A 19,669-nucleotide genomic window follows, 5' to 3' on the forward strand; every position below is an offset into this window, starting at 1 on the left:
AATGTCAAGGTGAGAGGGTATCTCATTGTAGTTTTGATTTGCACTTCTCTAATGGCTAGTGATCACCCGCATTTCCTCATGTGTCTGTTGGCTGCTTGAATGTCTTCTTTGGTAAAGTGTCTGTTCATTTCCTTTGCCCATTTTTTAATTGGATTATTGGCCTTTTTATTGTAGGGGTATTGGATTTTCTTGCAGATTTTAGAGATTATACCTTTGTCAGATTTGCCATAGCCAAAAATTTTTTCCCAGTCTGTAGGTTCTCTTTTTGTGAAGTCTTTTGATGAGTTTTTAATTTTTAGAAGATCCCAGTTATCTAGCTTATCTTCTGGAGTTAACTTGTACCTTTTCTGTGAAGTCATCTTTCAGGTCCCAAATTTGGGATACGGACAACTCATCCTCTGTAGAATTTTCCTCCTTTTCTAGACATTTCAAAGTTGAAGTCCTTCAGAGCTCAATCCTTACACCTTTCCTCTATCTATACTCAATTCCCAGAAAAAATCCAGTTCTGGGGTATTAAATACCATCTTTATTACATTAAAAAAAAAAATTTTTTTTTATTATTACATTGGTGAATCCTGAATTTTTATTTCTAGCTCTGACTTTGCCCTATTAAATATCTGTATGCAGATAACTATACTAAATATCTCAAGCTCATATATCAAAAGTAGAAGTATTGATTCTGCCTGTCCCTCCCCAAATCTGTGATTCTCTCACTATTCCCCATTTCAATGGCACCACTATTTATATACAGTTTGCTCAGTTCAAAATACTGAAATTATCCTAGACTCTGCTCTTTCTCTTATATACGTATACCCAATTCAGCAATAAGGCTTGTTGTCTCAACTTCCAAAAATATATCTTACCACTTCCACACCTAACACCCATTATCTCTTACCTGGACTACTGCAATAGCCTCCAAACACTCTTCTCTTCTTCCTCTATTACTGACCTATGGTTAATTTTCTGCACAACAATGAGCTTTACCCATTAAAAGCATAAATCATATCATCACCACCACCCCCATCTTCTATTAATTTCACATCTCATCTCAGAATAAAGTCTACAGTATTTACTGTGGCCTACAAGAATGGAAAATCATCTGACTCCTCGTCTCCTACCACTTCTACCACCAGTGACAGATACATCAATACCCAGCCAGATAAACCTCCTTGCTACTCCTTCAACACACCAACCTGCTACTGGACAGTTCTCTCTGACTGGAATATTTCTGTATTAGAAATACAAATGATTCAATTTCTCATTTCATCTGGGTCATTTATTTTTCTTACTAGTTCCTACTACTAAAAACAAACAAAAAATACCACTGCCGTCCAGTCAGTTCTGACTCCTAGCAACAGCCTCACTAGAATATAAGCCCTGTAAAATAATTTACAGACTTATTTACTGAAATTATTCATTTATTGAAAACTCTATGGAGTGGTCATTTATTGAAAACCCTATGGAGTGCAGTTCTACTCTGAAACACACAGGAGTGACAACAACTAGTTTACTGGTTTTATAACATTGCCCAATATGTAGTAGATGCTTCATAAAAACCTGCTCAATCAGTGAGGAATTGAATGCATTTAATGTATTGTTCTAGTTGCTTTTGCATAATTCTTTATAGAACATACCATGTCTGTCTTCTCTGTAAATCATAAACTCTAAGTCGAGGGGCTAAGTATTTCTCCTCTCCCTTCCCAAGAACCTCCAGACTGTCACGCAGTAGATACTCAGCAACATTTGTGCTGGAGTAAACAGATAAAGTCTTTCATTCTCTTTTGTAGGATAGTGAGGAAATTCTATGAACCAGGAAAGTTAAGAATGACAATTTGATTATGTTGCATATGGCAGAAATAAGAGGGAACTCTGCAAGAAAATACCTTGAAGACCTTCTGATTCTTTTGCCTTTTTTCCAGCATAAAGATTTCCATCTGTAAGGGACTGTTTTCTAGAAACAGTAGCTTAAGAAAATACACAAAACGGAATTGTTATAATTGCCATGTTTATACTGCGTTCTGGGTTAGCTGGTCGAAACAGCCCTGGTAAAAATAAACTTTTAATGTGTTTTAAGCAACGAGAGTTTCCAAAAAAGCACTGTCATCATGACCTTCAGTGGTCTCTAGAACTTCTCCTGTACTAAGTATTTAACTGGCTGTCCAACTCCATGGCTTCCTGTCTATCTTAAATGTTCCCTCAGCATTTTCAGTGCTAGAGCAACAACAAAACACACAAGCCATTGTTTGGAAAGATTTCTGACTATAAAAAAAAAAAAAATTTTTTTTTTTTTTTTTTTTTTTTTAGACTATAAGACTTCATATAATTTGAAAAGCCTTTGAAATAAGAAAATTGAGACTTGGGTTGGGAAGAGTAGCAGTAGACTTTACATATCCCCCATATGACAGAAAGTATAAATGAACCTTGAGTTCTAACTCCCTGACTCCATATTCTCTATTGAACACTAAACTACAGCCCCTCCGACATCTTCTTTCCTGGAGAAATTTTGGCTTTCACAGTAAATCAAAATAGAGACCTTTTTTTTTTTTTTTTTAATAAAAGTACTGCCCATGCTCCATAAAAAGTAAGAGTAATTATAATTTATCTCAAATTGTCTTAGGTCATTCTGAAGTTCTTAAAGTTCTTGTCATATTTTTTTACTCATTCTTGTGGCCTCTTTATTAAACAATTCTTTCCCTCACTAAAATACATTAACATAATAAGATACTTCTGAAAAATTTGGAAGTATTGGAGCCCTGGTGGTGCAGTGGTTAAGTGTTGAGGCTGCTAACCAAAAGGTCAGCAGTTCAAATCCACCAGCTGCTCCTTAGAAACCCCATAGGGCAGTTCTACTCTGTCCTATACGGTTGCTATGAGTCAGAATCAGCTCGACAACAACGGGTCTGACTTTTGGTTTTGATACGAATATAACATGAGGTACAAGGAAGTTCTGTTTTAAGTAAATTGATAGGTAATTAGAAACAAACGATCTGTGTCACATCATGAATATGCAATGCAGTCTAGCTGCTGACCTGATCACATAGGTACGTACCAAGTATTTTGTGGGTGAATATCTCACCTTTCTCTTACAAAAGAAGAGTAGGTCATTAACAATTTTTTTTATCTGATAAAATATAATAAACAATATGAATTAAATTTGACTTATCCTCTCATGCCTACTCTCAAAGGAAGGGACAAATAAAAAAGGAAACGGACAAAAGGATGGGAAAAAGTAAACAATACTAACTAGTTGCCATCAAGTCAATTCCAACTCATAACAACAAAAAAAAAAAAAAACCTTATAGAACAGAATAAAACTGGCCCATAGGGTTTCCAAGGAGCTGCTGGTGGATTCGAACTGCTAACCTTTTGGGTAGAGCCAAGCTTTTAACCACTGTGCCACCAGGGCTCCAAAACAACACTAGGGGGCATAAATCATGATTTCAAGTATATATATCTAATTGAAATCAATTTATGAATTTCAAAAGAGTGATAAAGAATATTCAAAACTAAAACAATCAAATAACAACAGTAACAAAAACTCAAATCATACAAGTTGGTTTTTATGTCAGAATCCATCCGTTTAGCATTTTAGAAGTTGCTCTTTTACTTCTTCTCTTTAATATTTATTTAAAATTCACATGGCAATAAAAAGAATTTCTAAAGGTTCTTCTAATGTAAGGTATTTACCCTTCAGAAACCCATCTACTGTCAATCCTTCTTTTTCTGTACAAGAGTGTCATCTTTCCCATTTGATCCACACTGGATCAAAACCACTGATATGAACTTGTGAGATGAATCTAAAATTGCTAGCTACAACAGCAGGGGGTAAAATTTTCTCACTAAAAAGTAGAACAAAAAATTGGACACAAGACACAGGAAGGAGGAGACAGCTAAATAGAAATTTTTAATAAACACAGATGTCAACCATAACCACTATTTCCCAGGCCATTCTTAAGAATTCCTGAATGTGATGAGGGCCAGCTTAGGAAATAGCCATTTTCACATGCAAAATGTAAGGAAGGGTTTAAATATCCAACAAGTACTGATATTTACTTTTCTAAGGAGATAGAGAGTGGGAAAAAAAAAAATCTAAAGCACCTAATTTCAAGAGCACTTTATGGATCATACTAATGCATCCTGGGGGAAACAAGGCCAGGCTGGGTAGAATGCCCCAAGCTATGCATAGAAGAATCAGTGTCACTGTACTGTGGGATCTTCTCACCTTAAAAGTTGTGGTCCCATAGAGCTTAGTGGTGTGGACTGTTTCTGGAAGCACATTAGTGATATTGGTAATAAATTCTTCCAAATATTTACAGGATTTCTCCAAGTGTGTTGTATTGATGATAATCTGGACAAGCTGGAAAACAGTAAGTACATTTAAGAGTCATATTTGAGTATTCATCCCAGGATGAATGGCTTAATATAAATCTGTAGGAACTTTAAAAAAAAAAAAAAAGAAGCATGATGGCAGAGGCCATCTGTATTCTGCAAAGGGTATTTTAAGGCATGGGTGTAGGTGTAACTTCCTTAAGAAGCCTTCCCTGACAGCCCAAAGCATCTTCTATTTCCCCTAGTATAGGAGCTTAACATTCTTTTTTGGGCGGGGGCGGGCAGGGGGGCATTCTATTTTGAACACATGTTTTCTTCTGTTTAAGACTAGACTAAGAACAAAAACTGCTAGGGTTTCACATATTGTCTGCCAATAAATAATTGGCCAAACAAATAAATGAACTTTCACTAAAAGAACAAGAAAACTGAAATGGCAACAAGAAGTTTTAAAATTAGGCATGTTGAACAGAGATGTTTGAATAGACTGCAGTATATTAACAAACTACATCAGGTTATGGGAGAAAGAACATGAATACTGAAGTCAGAGAAACAAAGAGATTAAAAGCTCATATATTATTGATCTTGGGAAAGTTTCTTAACTTCCCTAAGCCTGTTTCCTTATTTGTAAAATGTTAATAATTTCTAATCCATGGAGTTATTGAGAGGATTAAATATTGTGTTATAAATACAATTTCACTTTTCTTATAGAAGGCAGCCTGAAAGAAGACAATATCAGTAAGATAAAAGTAATCATATGCTATAAATTATTTTGGGAGGACACAGATAAGGAATAATTATCATTGTCTACATAGAGATTAAAAGTTTGAAACACTTCACAATTCATTTTCTTATGTTGTCTTCCCAGCAACCCGGAGAAGTGGGTTAAATGGACTAATTACTACTTCCTTTTTATTGTAACAGGAAAATAAAAGTAATTTTCTCTAGATTGCATAATCTAAATAGAGTTAGGACTCAAATCCAAGTAGTGTAACTTCAAAATATAAACTCACCTAAATGACTTCTGAGAGTGCTTTTTTAGCATAAGAAATCCATAAAATGGCAGCCCTGGAATACTGCATGTTTGTATGCATTAGGTTGAAATATCAGATTCTGAGTCTGCCATCAATCAACTAGACCTCTCCAAGATCTGGTTCTACGCTCTCTAAGAAAGAAAAGGGCGGGGGGGGGGGGCGGCGGGGACAGAGAGAGGTGCCTATTTTAACTATGAAAACTGTTTATATTCCCCAAAGTCTAAGAGAAAATCAAAGAAGAAATGAAATGGAACCCTGTTTTTCTCTCTATCTTTTCTACATATTTAGCTTTCCATTTTTACAAGAATAGGTCTTATAGTAGGGTTGTGGCAGGTGGAGAGAGTCTTAGTATATAAGGCTGAGGATGATGAATTTTAGATCAGTCAAATAATGAGGCAGGGGGCAACTGGGATGATGACACAAAGAAACTGGAACTGAGGATTAGGGAGGTACTATGTATTTTCCCAAAATTAAATGATATTTCAAAACAATGTTTAAAAGTTGGGATGATGCTTCAGTAAGAGTTATTGTACTACTGTGTGGGATATTAAAAAAATATATTAGTAGAACTATAATCAGAAAGTACATTCTTATCTCCTCCATAGCACCCAGCCCAAGACTATGGCACATAGTTTATTCTCAAAAAATGCATGTCAACTGACAATGCTTTAGTAATGGCTTGGACTAAGAAAAAAGGTACCTTCTGCTCGAGTAAGGATCGCCTTAAAGGTTTGAGGAAAAGAGCTACTTTTGAAACATAATGATTGTGGGCAAAGATCAGAGATGTGGTTCTAACCAATTCTCTTAGATGAAAAGTGACGGCAATATTGGGGCTAGATCTCTGTATTATTTATTCCCTAAAACTCATCTCATCAGGCAACTTCACCTAGGTCAGCAGCCCCTTCCTCTTAATTCCACAGTTTTAATTTGGAGACTTTGAATTTCGGACACAAGACTATTAGCTTCTATAAAATTACTCCCCAAAATCAGTCTTTAACTTTAGAATGCTCTAGGGAAAAATACCAAAATAAGCAATTCATCAACTTCCTTTTACTCTGTTTCTCCCTTGGAGGAGGACTAAAATAACTTTAAAAATTTAAGTTGTCTAAATTAAATCACTTTTCTTCCTGAGTGGGAAGGTGGCTACTGGCAAGGTTGTCTTGATGTGGAAGTCAGAAAAGTAAGAGAGTTAATTTGGAGAACTGAAAAATTTCTATTTTAAAATTAGCGTTACCTATAGGAAAAAAAAAAAAAAAATGGCATTCTGTCTATCAAAAGAAATCCTAATAATAAGGAGGAATCGTGTCATGTTATCGAAATAAAAAACAGTGGCAGTCAAAGAGAAAATTGTCCTGTTTTACAGGATACTGGCAGTTTTAAAAAAGGAGGCGGCTTCACTGGGTACAGTGGTAATTTCCCATGACTTTTTAAAGATCTGTCAACACAAAAGATCACCATGAACTGCATCAATTGGCTGTCACTCACTTTTGAAATGTTTCATTGCTGAGCATAGAATAGACTATTAAAACACTCTAGGATTACAGTAGATACCATGTCATTTTCAGAGGGAATATTGTCTGTTAATGAGGTCTAAGTGATCTTTACTCCTGAATGACAGATATAAAGATCCTTAGAAGGGCATTTACAAATGTAAAGCCAGATGCTTTGGGGGTAATTTTATACTTAAGGATGAAACAAAGCAATTTCATATAACAACTTCCATCAGAGTTAGAGCTCCTCTGACGATATTTTTAACCCCTACTTCCCACTCTCTTATAAAAATATATAACTGCTGCAATCCAAACCAGCCTTAACACTGTTTCAAGAACATGGAACTAACAACAGATTAAATATTTATTACCTCTTATATGAAGTTCTTTGAGAACTATATAAAAAAGACAAAGAAAATACTGTAAGATGAACAACTACCTCTCACAACTAAATGACAAAAGTCACTTAAGTTCAAAACTATTAAGAAGTAAGAAATTTTCCTGAATTTCCCTCCCTGAATCAGAAAAAAAAAACCAAAAACCCATTGCTGTCAAGTTGATTCTGACTCCTAGTGACCCTAAGGACACAGTAGAACTGTACGATAGGGTTTCCAAGGAGCACCTGGTGAATTCAAACTGCTGACCTTTTGGTAAACAGCCATAGCTCTTAACCGCTACACTACCAGAGTTTCCCTGTATCAGAAAGGACGCAAAGAGTATACTGTGGAGGTCACATCTCCTCTGACAATTCTGGTGGAACCTAAGACATGTGACTGACAGATGTTCTATTCTTGACTAACTCCAGAGAAAATGTCTTCATCGTCTTCAATAGTTCAAAAGTCAGCCCTAAATTCCAAGAAAAGCTTTCCATTCCCAAATATAAACTGCTTCTGGAGTATACACACACACTTATATTAGGCCTGAAATTAGGTTGCTTCCAAAAATAGAAAATTCAGCACACTAAAGCTCCAGGAAAACTAACACAAGGCAAGAAAATGAGACAACAGACTCCTCGCCACACCACCAGTATGCCGAAACTATTAGATTTATAAGAAGATAAAGAACTAAATAGCAGCCTTAGTTCCCACTCACAAAAATGAGCTATCTTCTAATGCTTCAGGGAATTTTATCTCAATTTTACCCCAGCTTTTTTTTTTAGAATACAAAACGCTGTGTCAACTAACTTATTTTATACCACCTCCAAGACTAAACTATCTAAAATACTCAAAATACTTGGAACTTACCAGTCTAAATTCCAAGGTATAATACACTTTATATTTGACAAGACTTAAATATAAACTGTTTTACCATAATGCAAGGAATATGACTGCTATTAACACAACAGATGAAGGCAAATAACAGAGGACAGGACCATGTGGTCATCAATCTAAATTATACTAAAAACAAAAATGCAAAGCATTGGTCATTTATTCAATCTCCTGGGAGACTATTATAGCAAAAAAAAAAAAAAAAACCCAATATGGCATCACTAATATGATCATTACAAAAAAACAGCAAAGAAGAAAAAGACCAAAATCGAAGTGAAAAGAGGCTCTGAAACTTGATCTTGAGCAGAGGATAGCTCAAGTGAACAGAAGAAACGATGATGTAAAAGAACTGAACAGAAGATTTAAAAGGGGGCTTGAGAACAAGATAAAGTATATGATAAAAACTGCAAAGATCTGGAGTTAGAAAACCAAAAGAGAAGAATTTCTCAAGCTGAAAGAACTGAAGAAAAAATTTAAGCCTCAAATTGCTATATTAAAGGATTCTGTAGGTAAACACTGAATGAGGCAGGAAACATCAAAAGACGATAGAAGGAATACATAGAGTCACCGTACCAAAAAGAATTGGTCAAAGTTCACCCATTTCAGGAGGCTGCATCTGATCAAGAATCACTAGCACGGAAGGAAGAAGTAAGAGCTCCACTGGCAGAAAACGAGGCTCCAGGAATCCACAGAATACCAGCTGAGATGTTTCAACAGATGAATACAATGCCGGAAGCACATACTTGTTTATGTCAAGAAATTTCAAAGCACAGTTACCTGGCCAAGCGACTGGCCATTCCAAAGAAAGGTGATGAAATTGAATGTGGAAATTATCAAACAATATCATTAACAGCTCATGCTAGCAAAATTCTGCTGAGGATAATTAAAAAATAACTGCAGCCATACACTGACATAGGCTGTAGAACAAAGGATATCATTGCTGTTGTCAGATGGATCCTAGCCAAAAGCAGAGAATACTAGAAAGATGTTTATCGGTGTTTCATCAACTATGCGAAGCCATTTGACTGTGTGGATCATAACAAACTGTGGATAACATTACAAAGAATGGAAATTGCAGAACACTTAACGTGCTCTTGCAGAATCTACACATGGATCAAAGGGCAGTTCTTCAAACAGAACATGGTGATACTGCATGGCTCGAAATTGGAAAAGCTGTGTTATCAGGATTGTATACTTTTACCTTACTTACTCAGTCTGTACGCTGAACAAATAATTCAAGAAGCCAGATGATATGAAAAAGAATGAGGCATCAGGATGGGAGGAAGCCTAATTAACAACCTTTGGTATGCAGATGACAACTTTACTTTCTGAAAACAAAGATGACTTGAAGCACTCACTGATAAAAATTAAAGATTAGAGCCTTCAGTATGGATTATGCTTTAACATGAAGAAAACAAAAATCCTTACAACTGGACGAATAAAAAACATGATAAGTGATGGAGAAATTAAAGTTGTCAATGATTTTATACTGCTTGGCTCAACAATTAATGCTCATAGAAGCAACAGTCAAAAAAATCAAACAAACATATTGGACTGGGCAAATCTCCTTAAAGCATTAAAAAGATGTCACTTTGATGACTAAGATGTGCCTGACCCAAGCCATGGGCTTTCCAATAACCTTATATGCATGTGAAAGTTGGATCACAAAAAAGGAAGACAAAAGAAAAATTGAGTGCTTGAACTGTGGCTTTTGTAGAGAATATTGAATATACCATGGACTGCCTGAAGAACAAAGAAAACAGTCTTAGAAAAAATATAACCAGAATGTTCCTTAGAAGCAAGGATGGTGGGACTTCAACCCTCTTACTTTGGACATGTGATCAGGAAAGACCAATTGCTAGAAAAAGACATCATGCTTGGTAAAGTGGAGGGCCAATGAAAACAAGGGAAACCCTCAATGAGGCAGACTGACAACAATGATCTCAAATGTATCAACCATCATGAAGATGGCACAGGACCAAACAATGTTTCATTCTATTACACATAAGGTCACCAGGATTCAGAGATGACTCAATGGCAACCAACAACAATAATTATTATTAATATGAACTTATTTCATGTCCACTAGCCACGAGTTGTCTTTAATGTTACTAGATAATCACAGTATACAGCACTAATCCTCTTTTCCATACTTCCACAGAACTAGCTCACACCTTCTCTCTCCTCCATCCCCAACACTTTTTCCCCATCCTCACTTTCAGTTGCAGACCTTGCTTTCTACCCAACCATCACCATCTGCCAACATATACCCTAATTCCCATCAGTTACCAAGAATAATAGTCATACTGTGTAAAGCTCTTGGAGCTCTGGTGGCTCGGTTGTAACCCCTTCAATTGTGCATTAGATCCTAAACTCTCTCTCCCATTCAAGAACATCACTCCAGAGATTTCCCCTTTTCTTCTACATCTGAATTTTTTCCTTAATACTGTGTCATCCCCATTAGAAATAACAAGGTGTTATTTCTTCCATTAAAAACAAAGCAAAACAACTTTCTCTTAACCCCAGGCCCCTGCCAGCTGCTATTCCATTTCCTTGCTTTCAAAACTGTCTAGAAGAATTGTCTTGTACTTGCTGTCTCCAATTCCTCTCTTCTCATTCTTTTTTTTTTCAATTAAAATAACTTTTCATTTTAAGATCGTTTTAGATTTAAAAAAAAAAAAAAGTTGTAAAGAGTTCGCATATACCCCTCATCCAGCTTCGTCTATTATTAACCTCTTACATTATCATGATACATTTGCTACCACAAAAAAAAAGGAACCAATATTGGTGCGTTACTGCTAAGTTCACACTTTATTCAAATTTCATTGGTTTTTCCCTAATGTTCCTTAAATGTTCCAGGATCCCATCTAAGATACAACATTACCTTTAGTTGTCTTGCCTTATAGTTTTTCAGACTTTGATGACTTTCACAATTTTGAGGAATACTGGTGAGGTACTCCTCAAAATTGGCCACAAAGGTGAAATGCCTTCCCATTATATCACATCAAAGGTACATACTATCAACATAACTTATCACTGATGATGTCAACCTTGATCACCTGACCAAAGTAGGCATTTCCAGATTTTTTCACTGTAACTTTTTCTCCATTTCCATACTCTTCAGAACCAAGTCACTAAGTATAGCCCATACTCAGGGGGTGGGAAGTTAAACTCCACCTCTTTGAGGACACAGGTCTATATAAGTGATTTGGAATTCTTCAGTACAGGACTTATTCTCCTTTAAGCCTACCCCACCAAGAGTTCCCTACCACTATTCTAATAAAAGTGCTCTTGTCAAGGTCCCCAATTTACTCCAAGTTGCTAAAGCTAATGATAATTCTTAACCTTCATCTTACCTGACCTACCAGCAGTATTTGCCCTAGTTGATCACTCCCTCCTTCTTGATATCTATCTTCACGTGACTTCTAGTACATCATACTTAACCAATTGTTTTCTCGACATTCCTGGCGGCTCCTTCCCAGTATACTTTGCTGGTTCCCCTTTTCTCTCGACGTCTTAACACTGTAGTGCCCAAGGGCTGAGTCCTTCATCTCATCTATTCTTCATCTTTACTCATTTCCTTTGTAACATAATCCTTTCGTATAGTTTCAAATATTTTTATTCTGCCAACTTGCAAATTTTTATCTCCAGGCTAGATCTGTCTCCCAAACTTCAAACTCATATATATAACCTCTTATTCAACACCTCAACCTTTGGTATATCTAATAAGCATGGCAAACAATATGTCCAAAACTGAATTGCCAAGCTTCCCCCACCCCAAATTTCTCTCTACCTGAGCTTTTCCCATCGTAGGTCGTGGCATATACAGCCTTCTAGTTGCTCATGTCAAAGATTTCTGGAGTTGTCCTTTACTCTGCATTTCTTCTCCTCCTTTACATTCAATCATGAGGAAAGCATGCTGGCTCTACAATCAAAATTTGATCACTCATCACCACCTCAATGACTACCTCCCTGGACCAAGCATCCATCAACTCCTGCTGGATTATTATCATAGCTTCCTAACTGGTCTTCTTATTTCCATTCTACAATTTATTCTCAACACCTCAGCTAATGTGATCATTTTGAAACATAAGTCAGATTATGTCACAAAGCAAAAACCTGCAATGGCTCTCCATTTCACTTGGAAGAAAAGGCAAAGGCTTTACAACAGCCCACTGTGAAACTCTGGTACCTCTCTGGTCTGATATCTTGTTCTTCTTCCACTTGTTCACCCCATTCCAGTTACATAAGTCAGATTATGTCACAAAGCAAAAACCTGCAATGGCTCTCCATTTCACTTGGAAGAAAAGGCAAAGGCTTTACAACAGCCCACTGTGAAACTCTGGTACCTCTCTGGTCTGATATCTTGTTCTTCTTCCACTTGTTCACCCCATTCCAGTTACCTTAGCTTCTTATTATTCCTTGAACTTGTCCAGAATTCTCCTACCTTCAGGCTTTTGCTCTAGACTCTACCTTTAATGTTAACTCACCTTCAAGATTTTGGTCTTTTTAATAAGACCAACCTTGAATCTTGTTACAGGTTCAATTGTGTCTGCAAAAAATATGTTGTAAATTCGAACACCTATACGTGTGGAAAGAAGCCCTGGTGGCACAGTAGTTAAAGCACTCAATTGTTAACCGAAAGGTCAGCGGTTCAAACCTACCAGCTGCTCTGTAGGAAAAAAGAGCTGGTGATCTGTTCCTGTAAAGATTACAGCCTAGGAAAGCCTATGGGGGCAGTTGCACTAGGTCCTACAGGGTTGCTATGAGTTGGAATTGACTGGATGGCACACAAAAACAACAATTACAAGTGGTTGTAATCCCATCTGGAAATAGGGTTTTCTCTGTTATGTTAATGAGGCCACGTCAGTGTAGGGTGTGTCTTAAACAAATCACTTTTTAGACATAAAAGGAGCAGATTAGGCACAGAAGCAAGCAAGCAGGAATGGAGGAAAGATAGATGCCACATGGAGATCTCAAAGGAATGTCAAGAAAAACGTTAGAAAAGCTGAGACAGGGATTTTCCCCCGAGTAGACAGAGAAAGCCTTCCTTGAGAGCTGGTGCCCTGAATTCAGACTTTTACTCTCCTGAACTGTGGGAAAATAAATTTCTGTTAGTTAAAGCCACCTAATTGTGGTATTTCTGTTATAGCAGCACTAATAAACTAAACAAACCTCCACTCAACTCCTGACCTTCTTAACCCTGGTTCTTTTCTTCTTTCCATAGCATTTACCACTTTTTATCATACTGCATAATTTACTTATTTATTTTGTTTATTATTTATTATCGATTTCCTTTATGAAAATGTATTGTTGTTGTTCATGAATTTTTCCTAAGGGCTGGGATCAGTGCCTGGTACATAGTAGACAATAAATATTGTAAAATTAATAAACTAATGATTTATCTTAATAAGACATCTTGTTCTAACCTTTTGACTTTTTCTAATCAAAAAATTCCATCTCTGTACTAGACCTGCCAATCACTGTTTGCCTGCCCAGATCTCTTTCTTACTAATAATAGGCAATATACATTGAGTGTTAATTATGTACCAAGCAAGCACTGTTGAAGGCCCTTTAGATGCTCATTTAGTCCTTACAACAATTCTATGAGATACATGCTATTACATTTCTCACAGAAAAGCTAAGTAATTTGCCCAAGGGCATAGCCACTAAAGGGAGTGTCAGAATTAGAACTCAGAATTTGCCTAAGGGCATAGCTACTAAAGGGAGAGTCAGAATTAGAACTCAGGCAGTTTAGTTTTAGGACGTAAACTTTTAACTACTGCTCAACTGCCTTGCCAACATAGCCTGGAAGAAGCAGCCTCTAAAATCTAGTTCAGTACCTGCTGACTGAACTAGGGATCACTTGCAGTCTGAAAAACAAGGCATTCAGGTTACAATAGATACTGGAACTGAAAGGTAATGTTGAGTTGGCTCAACATGGGGAAGCAAGGAAGCCATGAGAAAAGCAAAAAAGCCAGTACACAGAGAAAAAGAGAAGGATAATGCATTAAAAAAAAAAAAGTTGTTTTTTTTTTTTTTTTTTAATGCATATGGACAGAAAAAAGAAGAGACAATACAGGCAGACAGACAAACATTAGCTGCACAGGAACTCTGAAGTACTATAAGAATTGTCGGACTTCCCGATACAGGATTCTGTGAGTTTTTTGTGTGTTTTTATAATACTTCCATTGCTTGAGTGGATTTCTGCTCTCTCTCAAAACCATCTCTAATAGGATAATTTCCATGTTACTACGAACCACTTGTAAACTTCCCACCTTTGTTATGATGAAATAATTAAATCAATATAGAAGGTAGTACAATATAGTAAAAGGGAACAGGTTTTGGAATAAACCACCTGGGTTTATGTCTCATTTCTACCATTTTGCTAACTGTATGACCTTGAACAATCACCCTGAACATTAATTACGTCTTCTATAAAATGGGAATAATAACACATGCCCAACATACCTCAAATGTTATTGTACAAAGTGAGGTGGTGTTTGTGAGTGAGCTTTGAAGAATATAAACTGCTCCACAAATGTTAGCTATTATGATGATGATTCCAGATGTCAAAACGAGGGGACTGTCCTAAATGATGTCTAAAGTACCTTTCAGTTGAAAAAAAGGTGTTATAAATAGAGTTCAATCATAGCCAATGTCTCACTTTATAATCTTTTTAAATCTTATTTTAGAGAAAGAAAATCACTCCCCAAATCAGACAGAAGTAGATGCCCACCTGGCTTCCAGCTGTCTTTACCTGTAGACCAGTGTCATTAACCATTGTTAAATTTCACCATAACCCTTGACAGAGCATATCCAAAATGTCTACTTTTCCTAGAACAACTAACTTTCAGATAACCACCTCTACAGGTAAAACATATGGTCAACAGTCTTTCCTTCCCCTGTGAATAAAATTTCGCTAAGTGTTCATATTTGGCACTATAATTTCCAACAAAAAGCTGGTTGAGGCTACCCTGTAATTCCGGGTTTCCAAGAGAAAGGAAATTGCATATCTTTCTAAATTTTAGGACTGCATGCCAATGGACCAAACTTCTGTGTGCCAAGATACAGCTCCCAACATATGTACAGTATCCCTCCTCCCTTTGTGAGTTTGCTAAGACTTCCTAAGAAACTGACTATATTGCTTTCTCTCATATTTCCTCAATTCCAAATCTCCAGTCCCTCTGCCAAACAGATCTCATGCTGATAAAGAATAATTTACTATTCATGTGAGGTAATCTCCAAAACAAAAGCTGAGTCTAGTGATACCGTCATGGATTGAACTGTGCCCCCCAAAAATATATGTCAACTTGGCAAGGCTCATGATTCCCAGTATTGTGTGATTATCCACCATTCTGTCATCTAATGTGATTTTTTTTTCCTATGTATTGTAAATCCCACCTCTAGGACATTAATGAGGTGGGATTATCACCAGTTATGTTAATGAGGCATAACTCAATCTACAAGATTAGGTTGTGCTTAAATCAATCTCTTTCGCGATACAAAAGACAGAGAGACATGGGAACCTCATACCACCAAGAAACAAGAGCCAGGAGAATAGCGCATCCTTTGGACCTGGGGTCCCTGCGCTGAGAAATTCCTAGTCCAGGAGAAGACTGATGACAAGGACCTCTCCCTAGAGATGACAGAGAGAGAAAGCCTTCCCCTGGAGCTGGCACTCTGAATTCGGACTTGTAGCCTCCTAGCCGGTGAGAGAATAAATTTCTCTTTGTTAAAGCCATCCACTTGTGGTATTTCTGTTACAGCAGCACTAGATAACTAAGATACTACTCAAAGACTATAAGTGCCATTATCCTTGGCACCAATGACTTATGCATGCAAAATGTGGTTTCATGGACTATATTATATTTAAACTGCCATTCATTTGGATAGGAACCTGATGTTGACAATATTCTCTAACCAAGTTTTAAAAATCTAATCAATGGCCAAGTAATACAAATTCATCCTAACAATTCTAGAAAGCTAGTTAAGCTAATGAAAACAATGAGAGGAAAAAAGAGACATTTTAGAAAAAGTAACAGATTTCTCAAAAGTGACTAAAGAAAAAACAAGAGATTTCATTTTATCCTTTTACCATTAGGGGACCATTAGGAAGAGCACAATAGACTATGTACAAAGGTATAATTAATTTATGCACAAGGTCCAGAACTTAGGACATCTGTTAACATATTGCCTTGCTGCATCCAGTGAGAGGAGCTTTACCTCAGTAAGTCCAATATTCTTCCTTTTAATGACATTCTGTAGAGAGTTGCTCAGAGTCCTGGTCAGTAACAGGTTTGTAGATTTACGAATCATATCATCAACTTCAGTTGAACTGAAAAAGAAGTGTCAAGAGTTAGTCATATCAGGTAGCGGAGTTATTTTGGCAAACACACAGGTACTTGTAATAATAATAATAAGGAGGAGGAGGAGGAGAAAGAAGAGAATAGCAGCAGCTACAAATAACGCTTATTGTGTGCCAGGAATTATTCTAAGTACTTTAATGTATTCAACTCATTTAATCTTCCCAATAGCCATATGAAGTAGGTTTTATTATTATCTCCACTTTACAGATGAAGAAATGAAGGGACAGAGAAGTTAACTAACTTGCTCAAAGTCACACAGTGAGTTCACAGCAAGAAAAGAATTTTAACCCAGGCAACCTAGCATTAAACACTATGCTGTGCTGCCTTCCAGGGTAAGTAAGAGTTCCCCAGCATGATTTCTCATCCTGAAAGCATTCCTTCTTCCATACAGGTAGTCCCCAACTTACGACGTATACTACTTCCAACGAACTGCACTTAAAACCACTTTTTTGGGGGTACATCTTATCATTAGTAATATGTAGTACATAAAATGTTGCCCCTGGCAATTCGCTGATGTTATTCTCAGACGCTCACTAGCAAATGAGGAAGAGGAAGGAAAGAAGTTGTCAAAAAAAATTTATACTGAAGAGATTAGATGAAATTTTTTCTAAACTAAATCAGGAGGTTCAGTTGCTTGAAAACATGGACCCGAACAGTGATCACTTAGCTAAAGTCCACAGGCAGATTGGGTAAGTAGTAAGATGTTACCAGAAAATACATGAAGAAGAAAAAAAGGAAAAGGACCATTCAGACAACTCTCACAAACTTTCGGGCTAAAAATCCCATCTCCATTCCCAGGGACAATCCAGATGATCCGGAGCATTCCATAAGTTGAGTTATTACCACAACTAACAAATTGCCAATGTTGTCCAACTCTTCTTCATCTTGCAGTAAATTTTTATGACTTGTATATTTTTGTAAGTTTATATGTAGATCAGATTTATAAAGATCCTAATCATAAAAGGCAATAATAATAATAAAAACTAAAAAACAAAAAAAACGAAGTATTCAACTTACATCAGAACTTACAACGCAGTCATCAGAACAGAACCCTATCGTAAGTCTGGGATGACCTGTACTTCCAAGTTCCTTCACAGATTGTTAATGTTTATAATTTGCCATCTGAGTGTCTCTGTAGAATTCTTGCACAATTAGCTGATAAGGGTCCTTAAAAAATATATCTCTGTTTCTGTATCGTTATGTTTCACATGTCTATTTAGCTTCTCATGCTAACATAAATGTTCTAAGCCAGTGGTTTAACTCTGCATATATGTTTTATAATCCTTACTATTCCAAAACTGATCAGTTATGACATTTTGTATTTAGGAAAGGAAATTAAACAAATAAAATGACCCAATGACTATTTTTATACGCAAATTTTAAAAAAAAGAAAACAAAACGGTCTCACAACCACTAGGCTAAATTCTAGATTTCTACATCCTCCATGAGCCCCTGAAAGCATCATGCAAAATGGGCTTCTGTAAAAGATATCTGTGTGGAACAAATATTTCTTCAATGATAAGGTTAGTATTGTAATGGTACTTATTGATAAACATCAAGAAACAATGGTAAATACAGACTGAGTTCACCACAACTAGATGGTGCCCAGCTGCCACCACCAACTGCTCTGACAGGGATCACGAGAGAGGGTCCCAGACAGAGCTGGAGAAAAATGTGGAAGAAAATTCTAACTCACACACACAAAAAGACCAGACTTACTGGTCTGACAGTGACTGGAGAAACCGCAAGAGCATGGCCTCTGGATACCCATACAGCTCAGTATTGAAGTCACTTCTGGGGTTCACCCTTCAGCCAAAGGTTAGACAGGTCCATAAAACAAAATGAGACCAAATTGGCACACTAACCCAGAGGCAAGGACAGGAAGGCAGGCGGGGACAGGAAAGCTGGTGGTGGGGAGCCCAAGGTTGAGACAGGGAGAGTGTTGACATATTGTGGGGTTGGCAACCACTGTCACAAAACAATACGTGTATTAACTGTTTAATGAGAAACTAGTTTGCTCTGTAAACCTTCATCTAAAATGCAATTAAAAAAAATTGAAAAGTATGGGGAAAAAAAGAAACAATGGTAAATAAAGGTTTGCAAATAGTTCTATGTCAAAAATATATCACTTGTGGACAGTAGTCATCAATTTTATCTCATTGATTCCTCTTTCTACAGAAGACAATCACAGGCTTTGCATCATCTGATTAAAAATATTAAAATTCTAAATACATGGGCAAGCTACATTATCATGCTATGTGGAAAAGAGAAAAATTATCATAAATAAATAAAACTACAGATTATAATCAGTTAGAAAAAAATGAAGTGCCAAAATATTTTTATGGGGACTTCCAAACAAAGACATATTAGGTGACTACCACCTCCTCCCTTGCTATTACCCTTTCCTAAATTTTTATTGAATTGAAATAGTTCATTCAAGAATATATACAGTACCTACCATATGCTGGGCATTGTGTTTGCTAAAACAGCGCAATCACAATGGTGAATAGTCATGGTTCCTGCCCTCACATGTTAAACTCATAATCCCATAATATCAATTGTGGTATGAGGTAGGAATAAGTACACATTGCCATGAAAGTGATGAATACAGGTGTCCAAAATAGTCTGGGTACACCAATGTTCACTGCAGCATTATTTACAATAGTCAAAAGGTGGAAACAATCCAAGTGTCCATCAACAGATGAATGGATAAACAAAATGTGGTATATCCATACAATGGAATATTAGTCAGTCATACAAGAGAAATGAAGTTCTCATACATGCTACCACATGGATGAACCTTGAAAACATTAATCTAAGAGAAATAAGTCTGACACAAAAGGACAAATATTGTATGACCTCTCTTATATGAAATATTAGAATATGCAAATGAATAGAGTCAAAAATGTATTAGTGGTTACCAGGGTCTGGGGACAGCAGTTGCTTAGGAGGTACTGAGTTTCTGTTTGGGGTCATGAAAAAATTTTGAACATAGATAATGGTGTTGATTGCACAACATGGTAAATGCAATTAATGTCACTGAATTGTACGCTTAAAAATGGTTAAAATGTTGATTTTTTTGTTATATATATTTTATCACAATAAAGTTAAAGAAAAAAAAAAGCTAACCAACATGGTCTAGTGGCCCTGATGTTAAAATCACTCTCATGGCACCCTGTACT

The 19,669-nt window shown here is 36.5% G+C and overlaps 1 protein-coding gene across 21 annotated transcripts in view; it reads right to left on the reverse strand.

Annotated features, from left to right (window-relative positions):
• The window catches only part of EXOC6B (exocyst complex component 6B), a 712,770-nt gene that overhangs the window by 298,999 nt on the left and 394,102 nt on the right, over nucleotides 1-19,669 (reverse strand). For 19 of the 21 annotated variants that reach the window (XM_023552767.2, XM_010593647.3, XM_010593646.3 and 16 more), the window contains 2 exons: nucleotides 16,345-16,456; nucleotides 4,223-4,357 (listed from right to left, as the gene is read on the reverse strand). In XM_023552767.2, the coding sequence (XP_023408535.1) occupies nucleotides 4,223-4,357; nucleotides 16,345-16,456 (247 nt within the window). The remainder of the gene's footprint in view (nucleotides 1-4,222; nucleotides 4,358-16,344; nucleotides 16,457-19,669) is intronic. The other 2 variants (XM_010593648.3, XM_023552763.2) reach the window with 1 other exon arrangement.

This window comes from Loxodonta africana, chromosome 15, assembly GCF_030014295.1.
Source record: "Loxodonta africana isolate mLoxAfr1 chromosome 15, mLoxAfr1.hap2, whole genome shotgun sequence".
NCBI classification, from domain to species: Eukaryota; Metazoa; Chordata; class Mammalia; order Proboscidea; family Elephantidae; genus Loxodonta; species Loxodonta africana.